This window comes from Fundulus heteroclitus, chromosome 14 (assembly GCF_011125445.2).
Source record: "Fundulus heteroclitus isolate FHET01 chromosome 14, MU-UCD_Fhet_4.1, whole genome shotgun sequence".
NCBI lineage: Eukaryota > Metazoa > Chordata > Actinopteri > Cyprinodontiformes > Fundulidae > Fundulus > Fundulus heteroclitus.
The window spans coordinates 33,645,646-33,657,784 of NC_046374.1; the positions used below are offsets into that span (position 1 = coordinate 33,645,646).

General features: G+C 39.6%; 2 protein-coding genes across 2 annotated transcripts; both read right to left on the reverse strand.

The window, feature by feature from the left end:
• Window positions 1-345: 345 nt before the first annotated feature.
• LOC105921920 (tripartite motif-containing protein 16) lies at window positions 346-3,587 on the reverse strand. Its single transcript, XM_036146863.1, has one exon. The coding sequence runs from the start codon at window positions 3,450-3,452 to the stop codon at window positions 1,803-1,805; it is 1,650 nt and encodes a 549-aa protein (XP_036002756.1). The 5' UTR covers window positions 3,453-3,587; the 3' UTR covers window positions 346-1,802.
• A 4,686-nt stretch (window positions 3,588-8,273) lies between these two features.
• Window positions 8,274-10,560, reverse strand: LOC118565828 (tripartite motif-containing protein 16-like). The gene has a single exon (XM_036146864.1). It carries the CDS (start codon window positions 10,416-10,418, stop codon window positions 8,793-8,795), a length of 1,626 nt encoding a protein of 541 aa, XP_036002757.1. The 5' UTR covers window positions 10,419-10,560; the 3' UTR covers window positions 8,274-8,792.
• Between the last annotated feature and the right edge of the window lie 1,579 nt (window positions 10,561-12,139).

A 12,139-nucleotide genomic window follows, 5' to 3' on the forward strand; every position in this document is an offset into this window, starting at 1 on the left:
ACTGCTAAGGGGAAAAAAACACCATACAAACCCCCAGATCCTGACATACTTGGCTACTTTTTACTTTTATTTGAATAAAAACATGTTCAAGTATTGCTACTCATACTTGTGAAAAATGTTGGCTACTCAACTCTCCTTCTGTGTTAGTTGAATTAAAATTTTCGCTCAACACTGACATTGCTGATAGACCGAGTATATAGCTATTTCATGTCTGGCAGCCTACATGACTTATATTTGCTGTTTTATGTTTTCTCCAGCAATGTTTGCATTTCCTTTATTTGAACTTTCAGGATAAAAGCAGAAATCATAACTTTTGTAGACATTCTTTAATGCATAAAAATACAGTACAATCTTCTTTAAAGAAGGCCATTTCATGCTGTTGCTTAGCGACCAGTTTTCACATAAAGAACAAACACTGAATTCAAACTTTACCCTTTATAACAGCAACGTTTTAGCAAAACTGCAAGTTTTCAAAAAAGAAAAAAAGAACCCGTGCTCTCTGAACTCTTTGAAGGGGGCAGAGCTGGCTGAGATCCAGTTCCTGGGTCTGTTTTTGGTTAGGAGGTTATAATGACATTTTTTATTTACCCTTTTTTTCTATCATCGAAATACATCTATTGACCGATATATATTGTTATTGCATTATTGTCCAACCCTATTATGACCTAATCTTTCTCTTTTGATATTTCCTGGAATCAATTGAAAGAAGGATATACTCACAAGGATCAGATTTAAACATCTTTAGGGGAATCTTTGATCAAATTTGAGCCGAGCCATCAATAGAAGAAATTCATGTGATATCTGGATGATCTGTTGTTTTATCTATCTACATCATTGCTTTCATTTATTTATTAACAGTATTAAATGTAAATAGTTGATGGCTCTAAAATATGTGCTTCCAAAAAAGCAACACTGTTGTTTATTTACTAGTGTAATCTCAGGACCTTTGATTGATTTCTGTTCAATTGCAATAAACAATTAAGGTTACAACATTTTTTGCAGGATAAAACCAATAAACCATCAAATGAAAAGAAAAAAATAAACATCATTCAGTCCAAATAATGAACCAGGATATATCGAAGTAACCAGAGTTCTGGTCAATAATATTTTTTACACCCAAACAGAGAGATCAGATGCTTTATTAAAACATTTTAGTGTTGTTACTTTCAGTATTTCTGATATAATAATCTAAAGTACATTAATAAAAAACAGTTGCTTTTCTGATCAAATTATCTTACCATATCTACTTATATTCAACATCTTCTGAAATCTTCTGAAAAAAAAAGATGTGATGTTCACAGCAGGAAACTTTCTGTCAGTTATTTGATGTCATTTAAATGAAAAGCGCTCAGCAGACTCTGAATTCTTATCTTCAAACCCAGCATCTCTGACTCCAGTAATATTCTGCTCCTTTTAATTCTTTTCTATAATCCGTTTGATCAGAATCTGATCTTTGTCTGATAAAATAACTACTAATGTCCTGATTGATGATCATCATAATTACAGTTTCTTATCTGTACATGGATTTGAACAATATTTGGTCTGGCAAAATTATAAATGTTAACATAATTGGTTCAGGTGAATAAAAATCCTCCTGAGTAGTGATTACCTCCAGAGCAGAACAGAAACAAGTGGGGGCAGCACCCAACCAAACACCATCATCAACAGCAAGCAAGATGACAAAGTAGCTCCATAAAGACAGTTGATCTCTGATCAGTGAAGAAATGACAACAACAATTGAGACTAAAGAAACGGAAACTAAAATACACATTTTAACCAACTGGACCTCAGATTGGTTCTGACTATTTCAGTTTAATAAACTCAGCAGAGGCGTCTTTGAAGAAAGGCTTAATCCCAGCATGTAGCGGCTGAGTGAATGTGGTCTGGACTCTGTGGAGGAGAGTCATGGTGTCAGAGACGCTGTAGAAAGACAGAATACCTGCTCTGTGATCCAGGTACACTCCTACTCTGGAGGAAACTGGACCTGATACGGGAGTTTTTATGTTGTTGTGCCAAAATTCATAACAGTCTGTCTTACAATACAATGACCAAGAGATCTCGTTAGCTCCAAATAAACATTCCTCTGACCGTCCTGCTCTGCTGATGTTCTTGTATGAAACTGCTACTTCAACTTCCCCTCTCCTCTCCACCTCCCAATAACAACGTCCAGTCAAAACTTCTCTACTTAGAGCTTGATTATAATCAGTGAATCTGTCTGGATGATCAGGATAAGACTGTTGCTGGTTCATTCTTGTTATTTTTCTGTTCCCCTCAGATAATAACAACTTCCGATGTGCTGTGTTTGGATCCAGAGTAATTTCTGTTGAGTAGTTTAAGAATCTTGTCTTTGGTTCTGGTTCTGACAGTAAAACATCCACTTCATAGATTTTCAATGAGATGTTTGTCCACGTCTCTCTCAGGATGTCCTTTAGTTTCTCCCTGAGCTCTGACACAGCTGCTGTCACATCCTCAAAGTATCTCAGAGGACGAATATTGATGCTGGATGAGTGTGTAGACTCACTGAGTGCTGACAGTGAGGGGTAGTTGAGGAGAAACTGGTTGTGATCCTCTGTGTCTGAGAGCTGCTTCAGCTCAGCGTCTTTCCTCTTCAGCTCAGTGATCTCCTGCTCCAGCTTCTCCTGAAGCTCTTTGACTCGACTCACTTCAGTTTCCTGCTGGGATCTGATCTCCTGCTTCACATTAGAGTTTCCTTTCTGGATGAGACGAATCATCTCAGTGAAGATCTTCTCACTGTCCTCCACTGCTTTATCAGCAGAGACATTGATGGCCTCCACCTCCTGTTGAAGCAGCTTCACATCTTTCTCTTGGTCCTGGATTCTCTGCTGGATTTGTTGTCGTCTCACCTGGAGCTCCTTCTGCTTCTCAGCCCTTTCTGCTGCAGCTGGGACTGTTTCATGTCCTTTATGTTCAACCATAGTGCAGAGATAACAGATACACTGCTGATCAGTACGACAGAAGATCTTCATCACCTCATCATGACGAGAGCAGATGTTCTCATGGAGGTTCTTGGAGGGATCCACCAGCTTGTGCTTCTGCAGTCCAGGGACATTAGAGTGAGGTTGGATGTGATTCTGACAATAAGAAATTAAACAGACCAGACAGGACTTGACAGCTTTCATCTTCCTCCCAATGCAGACATCGCAGGCCACATCTTCAGGTCCAGCTGGAGCAGCTGGGAGTCTAGTCTTCTTCAGATCTTCCACTAAATCTGCTAACATGACGTTCTTCTTCAAGACAGGCCTTGGTGTGAAGGTCTCCCTGCACTGAGGGCAGCTGGGGATTTTCCTCTGATCCTCTCCATCCCAGTGTTCTTTAATACAGTTCATACAGTAGCTGTGTCCACAGGGAATAGTCACTGGATCCTTCAGTAGATCCAAGCAAATGCAGCAAGAGAATTTTCTGTAATCCCTTTGACTTCCTCTATGAGCCATTTCACTTCTTGAGAACACTTAATGGCAACAATTGCTATTCCTCCGGTAGATGTGTCCCACAAAAAGCCAATCACAAGTTCTTTACTTACTTACTGCAGTTTCTGTTGTCAGCTCGGTAATCACACTGGTCCTAAAGCTTCCAGACGTTTGAATTGGGAGGAACCAGGAAATGCAGCTGAACACTTTGTTGACTAGAAGGGAGGAGTTTAACAGCAGCTGTTGTTGGGAGGGGCGGAGGATTTCCAGGCATTAGACTGCTTCTGCGTTTCTTTACTTCCAATAGTTTAAGCATTTACAATACAGACTATCACTTTCATCCGTTTTACCTTGTGTTTTTATGTACAGCATCACTCCGGCACATTTCATTCCTTGTAAGAGAATCGCTTCAGTGTTATTGAACTTGTGATGAACAAGGTACCCAGGCCACAGGACCTGGGTACCTTGGATTAATTAAACTGACCATAAAATCTCTATAACTAAATGTATTCTAGAGTCAGATGTGAAGTCATCTAGACAACTTCAATTTAATTTAGTTTAGTTTAGTTATATTGTGTCAGTTCACCAAAAAGGTTGCCTCAATGCACTTTGCAAATGAAAGGTCAATTCAATCCAATCAGATGGACAGATTCGGAGTCAAGTAAAAAGGTATATAGCCCGTACTTGTATAGTGTTTTATCAAGTCCTGAGGACCCCAAAGCACTTTAATCTACATTTAGTCATTTCCACATTCACACGCCAACAGTGGTGAGCTACATTTGTAGCCACAGCTGTCCTGGGGCAGACTGACAGAGGTGTGGATGCCATATAATCGGAGCCACAGGACCCTCTGACCATTGACTGCAGGTAAGGTGGGTGAAATACTGTGCCCAATGACACAAAGACTGAGATGGTTGGAGCTGGGCTTGCAACCTGGCAGTTACAGGACAAACTCCCTGGCTTACGCTACTGTCAATAGCCAAGTAGAAAGCTCAAGAATCAAGAAGCTTTATTGACATTATGTGTGTATGCGAAGAGCCAGAGTGATCTTTGGACATTTCAGCCAGTTCATGCCATCTGTAACGTAGCAGCATGAGCGGGTCTCTTTATAACTCATGTTTATTGTTGCTTATTTTAGAGCCCAAAAAAACGACTTACCGGTCTAAAACAACCCAAAAAAAAAAAAAAAACGTAACCCGCCACTCATGAAATTTACATGCAACTTTAAAACCAAACAAGCCCAAGGCGAATTGGCAACAGTGGAAGAAACCTTCTGCAGATGCTACCTAACTGTGGCATATTAGATCATTGAAAGCTAATGCCTAGCTTAAGCATGTTAACATTGGTTGGTGGTTGCATTTTATGTAATGCTCACATATAGTCATATTGAACAACTTAATATGTAACTGAAAAGTTTATTTATCTTAGTAATTCAATTCTGAGGCTCATTATATAGCTTAATTACACACAGAATCATGTTTCCAAGCCATTATTTCTGTTATTTATGGTAATTTTCTTAACTTTTCTTAACTTACAGGTAAAGAACAAAATTAGAATATGCATCAGACCAAAAGATAAAACATTTTTAATACAGAAATCTGGGCTAAATGAATACAAAAATTAAAACCTATTTAAAGAACAGTATAAAAGCATGGATGGTCATGAATTTTCTGAGTTTTAATGAAAAGAAAACAGAGGGGGTTTGATTAAGTCCTACCAGTTATTTACAAAGCCCTCTTCAAAACCTTGGTGTTCTAGTACCATATGCTCAGCAACATGTTACAAATGTTGGTATAACCCAGGTTCCACATTCAACAAGCTGATCAGCAATTTTTTTAGTTGACATTAGTAGATATAGCAGTTACACAAAGTTGCTAAACTAAAACCATATTATGTAAATACTATATTATTGCAAGTCACTTTACGCTGAGATCAGTCAGGCCTCTAACCTATTCCGCTCATTGAGAATGCTGCTACTGGAGTCTCTAGGAATGCAGAAAGCTTCAACATGACGTAACATCTGTCCAAGTGCCGACTTCACCAAAACGAATTGCTTTCTGGCACACCTCAGAACAAGCCCTGTAGGGCTAAATTAAAGACCGATTCAGACCCAAGCATTGCAGTTCCAATCAAGATCACAGCTGAATGATTTTAATGTGAAAATGAAGAACTTAAATGCAAGATTTGTCCCCTTTAAGCAACAAAAAGATCTTTCATCAATACATAAACTTGCGGAAGGGAATGTGCTGAAGTATTTGAATTATCTGGACACTTATCTGTGCTGCAAGTCGTCATCCTGAAAATATGAGCCTCGATGTCTAACCTGTAAAATTGCTTTTTGATCAGAACGTCAGAGCAAGACTGCAGTTTCAACCCATGCAATTCTAAACTGTTCATTTTTTTGAAACTCTTTTAAATCCACATAAATTGAGTTTTGGAAAATATTGTTTTGTTTAATTTTTATTGTGTTTCTTTACCTTTTTTGTTTTGTTCTCTGTGCATCAAACTGTTTAAGGCACCATGCTCCTCTTGCCACAAAGCTTATGACACTGACTTTGAACAAATAAGCCTATTTTTTGCTTTTTTGATCGTAAACTGTTCCCAGGGACCACCCCAAAGTCAGGGAAGGAAATGTTGCAACCATCTCCTGGTGTTTAAACTCTTTTGTTGATTGTAAAGGCCCTTCTAGGGACAAGCATATCAAATTAGTCACGGCTACAAGTGCTAGTACACAACATGTAAAATGTATGTCCCTACTTGTCCCTATTAAATAAACAAGTAAAAATTAACAATCTGATGATTAAAAGCATTTAAGAAATAATGAATGTAATGGCAAACCATTGCTGATTTACCATTACCATTATGTTATACTTCACTGATATGAGGTATAAAATAATTATATTCATAAACACCTCAAGTGAAAATAAAATGAAAAATATAAAGTTTTTCACACCCTCTGAATGAAGATGTTAGAAATGCGGCGTATGAGTAGAATGTAGAAATGGGATGAATGAGTGGAACGTCAGTCCGGGGAGCGACATGCACACCTTGACAAACTGGGACACAAGGCTGGGACACAAGGTCATCAGATAGCACCCAAGTGGTGACGACATGTTAGAAAGCGTACAGTCCTTGCATGGGCGTGTACCTAGACTTCTTTATAAGGCTTAAGAAATGATTAGTCAAAGCTCTTCCCACAATCATTGCCGTAGCGTCGTGTTCGATCAGGAGCCCGTCAGCGCTGATGTGTCTGTAAAACATTCCTCTGCCTTTTAGATTACATATGGTAAAATATAGTTATGGCTTGAAGAGTCTTTTTATTACTACAGAATTCTACAATGCAAACACCACATTATCAGATAAAAGAACCAGGGGAGGCCAAGAACAGGTCAATACCTGAACAAAGAATATTTAAAGTCAGAGGTATTCAACCATTTTCAGTCCATCCCCACCTTGATTGATGGAGAGTCTGTACAAGGACCCCCTTCAGTGTAAAGCGGGGGGAGGGGCTTATGGATTTAGCCCGCCCACTGTGGCTGGAAGAATAAATACATAAATATTGGTTTGTTTTGCTTTAATTAGAGGAACAACAGGGAAAATTGAAGGGTTTATTTGGAAAGTTCTGTGTGATGCGGTTATATTGTGTTTTTAAACACAAAGAGCTAATCGACGTAGCTCCCCTAGCATTCTTCGAGTCATGTCATTTCTGATGTAATTTAAGTGTGTTTTTATGGTTATAACAAACGTCATCTCCTCAAGGGTTTTATACACTGACGGGATATTAATGTTTGCGTTATCCGGCCCTCTCATTATGACTAAAAATAAAGTAGAAGTTTTTAAAGTTAGCGGCGAAAGCCCTCTAGCCAAAATGCTATTAGCCGATGCAACATCCGGTTTCCGGATATTCAACTAGGGTTGTTTCAAACATAGAGTTTGTTTCGTTACCCTCCACCATCGTTCAATAGGGCCACGAACAATATTATCGCATTAATATGGAATATTAATGTCGATTTAAAGGCGTTTTGTATAACTTTAGGATTAACGATTTTAGTGACCGATCGCTACAGCGACCCCAAGCCTTCCGGAGGTATATTCGTATTAGTAAAAACAAGCATTCCTAAAGTTTACAGATTCTTACTGAGAAAATCCTTGAATAAAATGTTATTTCATCAAATAATGTTTTGTTTAACTAAGGATTTGCATTGTGGATGGGTTGAAACACATGCTAAATGTTCTGAATTAGTGAAGCTAATTTAAGCTCATTCCATGTTCTTTAAGATGAACTTTGGTTCTTTACCTCAACTAACATGTTATTTCATCAAATAGTGTTTTGTTTAATTCAGGATTTGCACGTTGTATGCGTTGGATCACATGCTAAATGTTGTTCTGAATTAGTTAAGCTAATTTAACCTCAATTCACATTCTTTAAGATGAACTTTGGTTCTTTAACTCAGATCTGTAGTGAACCAGGATTCACTGAATTTTTCTGATAATAGTCACGACTTTTGTTTTGTCTTTTGTGTCTTTTTGCGTGTACATAGTTCCTTAGCTTAGCTTCTTTTTATCTTCATTTTGCTTAGTAGTTTTAGTTAAGTTTCACTAGCCTAGTAGAGAGGTTTTGCTGATTGAACTTGAAATCGAAATTCAGATAAAGAGCATTCTATAGTGATGTTCTCTGGATGTTTATTTTATTTCTGTTAATAAATTCTTGAACTTTAAGAGAAGTTGTCTCTCCTTTATTCTACATGTGTGCAGAGTTTGCTGTTAAAAGATCGCCAGCACCAGAATCATCCCTTTCATCTATTCACCAGACAATACTCAACAGACAGAGAGTTATTTATTAAACATGAAATAACTTTAAACAGTGTATAATTGCACAACATAGAAAACAATATTTTTTGCTTGAAAATGTGAAATGTCCTCTTTTATGACTTTTTGACATCAGAAACATCCAAGCTTTTTCTCACAAATACGTGAAATTAATCAGCAAATTTCTAAGCTGAATAAAATCCTATTTTTATGAGAACAATGTGTAATATTGTGAGAATAAAGTCATACAGTTGTTTGCCCAATCATTTCAAAGTCCTTATTATGATTCAGATGCACTAAAAACATTTCGTATTTTCTTATTTCTATGAAAACATTTATATAAATAGACTAAAGAGTAATTTATTTGTTAAATCGGTACCAAAGTATAACTTTACAAGATGCTCAACATTCCTTATTTTAACATACGAGAAAGCTTTTTTTGTAATTGCTCTAATAAAATTAATGCTTTATTAATTACTTTATTCTAATTATTTCCAAAAGCGTTATTCTAACATCTTCATGGCGAAACATTTGCTTCCTGTTCTCTGTGTTGGCCTATTCAGGTATTTTGAACTCAGCGGAGTCTCCCTCATCAAACAGCCGGACTCCAGCATATAGAGGCTGAGTGAACCTGGTCTGGACTCTGTGGAGGAGAGTCATGGTTTCAGAGACACTGTAGAAAGACAGAATACCTGCTCTGTGATCCAGGTACACTCCTATTCTGGAGGAAACTGGACCTGAGACTGGAGTTTTAACTCTGCTGCGTAAAAATGTGTAACCCTTTGTGTTACAGCTCAACACCCAGGATTTGTTATTGAATCCGAACACACATTCATCTGAAGTCCCATCCCTGCTGATGTCCTTGTATGAAACTGCAACATAAATTGCGTCACCTCTCCTCTCCAGCTCCCAGTAACAACGTCCAGTCAGACTCTGGATGCTCAGCACCTGATCATAAAATGTAAATCTGTCAGCATGGTCAGAGTAAGACAGAGGTTTCTTCATTAATGTTGTTTTTCTGTTTCCATCAGATAATAACAGTTGTCTATGTGCTGTATTTGGATCCAGAGTGATTTCCTGTGAGTATTTTAGGAATCCAGCTCTGGTCGTTGGTTCTGGTTCTGACAATAAAACCTCCACTCCAGTGATAGTAAGGGAGATGTTTGTCCCTGTGTCTCTCAGGATGTCCTGTAGTTTCTCTCTGAGCTCTGACACAGCTGCTGTCACGTCCTCAAAGTATCTTAGAGGACGAATATTGATGCTGGGTGAGTGTGTAGACTCACTGAGTGCTGACAGTGAGGGGTAGTTGAGGAGAAACTGGCTGTGATCCTCTGTGACTGAGAGCTGCTTCAGCTCAGCGTCTTTCCTCTTCAGCTCAGTGATCTCCTGCTCCAGCTTCTCCTGAAGCTCTTTGACTCGACTCACTTCAGTTTCCTGCTGGGATCTAATCTGCTGCTTCACATCAGAGCTTCTTTTCTGGATCAGACGAATCATCTCAGAGAAGATCTTCTCACTGTCCTCCACTGTTTTATCAGCAGAGACATTGATGGCCTCCAGCTCCTGTTGAAGCAGCTTCACATCTTTCTCGTGGTCCTGGATTCTCTGCTGGATTTGTTGTCGACTCACCTGGAGCTCCTTCTGCTTCTCAGCCCTTTCTGCTGCAGCTGAGACTGCTTCAAATTCAGACATTAAGGTCTTCATCATCTCATCATGGCGAGAGCAGATGTTCTCCTGGAGGTTCTTGGAGGGATTGAACAGCTTGTGCTTCTTCAGTCCAGGGACCTCATAATGATGCTGGAGGTGATTCTCACAGTAAGACACCAAGCAGACCAGACAGGACTTGGCAGCTTTCATCTTCCTCCCAGTGCAGACATCACAGGCCACATCATCAGGTCCAGCATAGCAGAGATCAGCTGGAGCAGCTTGGAGTGTAGTCTTCTTCAGATCCTCCACTATAGCAGCTAACATGACGTTTTTCACCAGAACGGGCCTCGGCTTGGAGGTCTGTCTGCACTGAGGGCAGCTGTAGCTTCTCCTCTGATCCTCTCCATCCCAGTGGGCTTTAATGCAGTTCATACAGTAGCTGTGTCCACAGGGAATAGTCACCGGATCCTTCAGCAGGTCCAGACAGATGGAGCAGCAGAACTTTACAGAATCCATTTGATTTTCTGGCAGCTCCATTTCAGCAAAGAGCAACGGTGGGACCTTTGAAAGCAAATAAAAACGCCACAAAAGAACCGAGACGCATGCCCGTTTTCTTTATCTTGCTCCTGAACTTTAGCTGACGCTGAAGACTGTTGCTCCCTTGACTTTCAGCTCTTTGGAGCGGAAGAACCAGGAAATGTGCTTACGCCTCTGTGCGTGTGAGAGGTTGGACTGGTTAGACTGGATGGTGCTGCCTGGGAAATGGGAATGTTTTGGTAAACATTAAAATATTCTGCTCAGCACCAAGTCAGGCAACAGCGAAACAACAACAAAGGTTAATGTGTGCGTCAATAAAAAAGGAATAAAAACAGTAAAAAAAAAAAGCCCCAGCTGCGTACTGCATTTGGTGGAAGAGCTCCGGGCCTCTAAACCTTCACCCTGATATCTCTGCCTTTACTGACACCTAGTGTTTATTTAGAGGTACTACACAGAAGTTGTAAAAGATTCAGCACAAATGTTTTTTCCAACATTTTACATTAATAAAAAGGTTACTTTGCTCACAGTTAAATTAACCCATAACAGTGATTGTTGCACTTATTTCACAGCATACCTCCAGGGGTTCTAAATGACTCTTTTTGCTTCGGAGAGCTCAGTGTCTGGGTAAGGACATCTCTGATTTCGATCTGGATTTGGTGCCCCTGCTCTCACATGTAAACTGCAGAGCAAAGATGTGCCTCTTCTGCGTCTGGGATTTTTTTTTTGGACACATTTGGATACATACATTTCAACATGAAAGCCGGACTAAAGCCTCTGAAGTATTGTTGAGTACATGAAATTCATAAATCATAAATCCCTTTTAGCTGGATGCACTACATGGGTGGGAAGCTGTTTGCACGGTTCCCTGAAAGAAAAAATGCTCCATTAACCCAAACACTGGCACGTTATTTTTAACTGGACATTCTAGATTGAGGTATATGTCTGTGAATGGCTGTTTGTCTTAGGCTTTGTACGTGTTGGCTCTGAAAGGACAATGTACTCCACCTCTCCCCTCATGACCTTTGGAGACAGACATAAGCTCTGATGTGAATCTTGGTGGATGGATCATCCGTCAGATACACTTTTTACCACTCATGGCTTCACATTTCTCTCAAGGCATGTCCCAGAATAGCTTTGAGTCACAAAAAAAGTCTAGAAAGTGATCCAGGAGCATCCAACTGATCTTGGCATATGTTGTTAGAGGAATTGTCCATGTCCGGAAATCTATAAAAGGACAACTCATTCTGGTCTCTATAATATTTAGTCCAATAGACATGTACAACATCTGGGCCTGCACGCCGCAGATTTAAATTGATCACATTTCTGTGTACTTAGAAGTTATTTATTGCTGTTATGCCGCTGTTCCAAGGGTGACCCAGTGGGTAGCGCCGTTGCCTTGCAGCAAGAAGGTTCAAGTCCTACCCTACCCTGGGTCTTTCTCCGGCTTCCTCCCACAGTCCAAAAACATGACTGTTAGATTAATTGGCTTCTCTAAATTGTCCTTAGGTGTGAGAATGGTTGTTTGTCCTATTTGTCTCTGTGTTTCCCTGCGGTACCCCGCCTCTCGCCCACAGACCACTGGAGATAGGCACCAGGACCCCTCGCGACCCCACAAGGGACAACTGTGACAGAAAATAGATGAATGGATGGATGGATGGGTGCCACTGTTCCATTGTTTCATTTCCATATCGCTAAAAAAATTATGCCAATACTCAGATTTC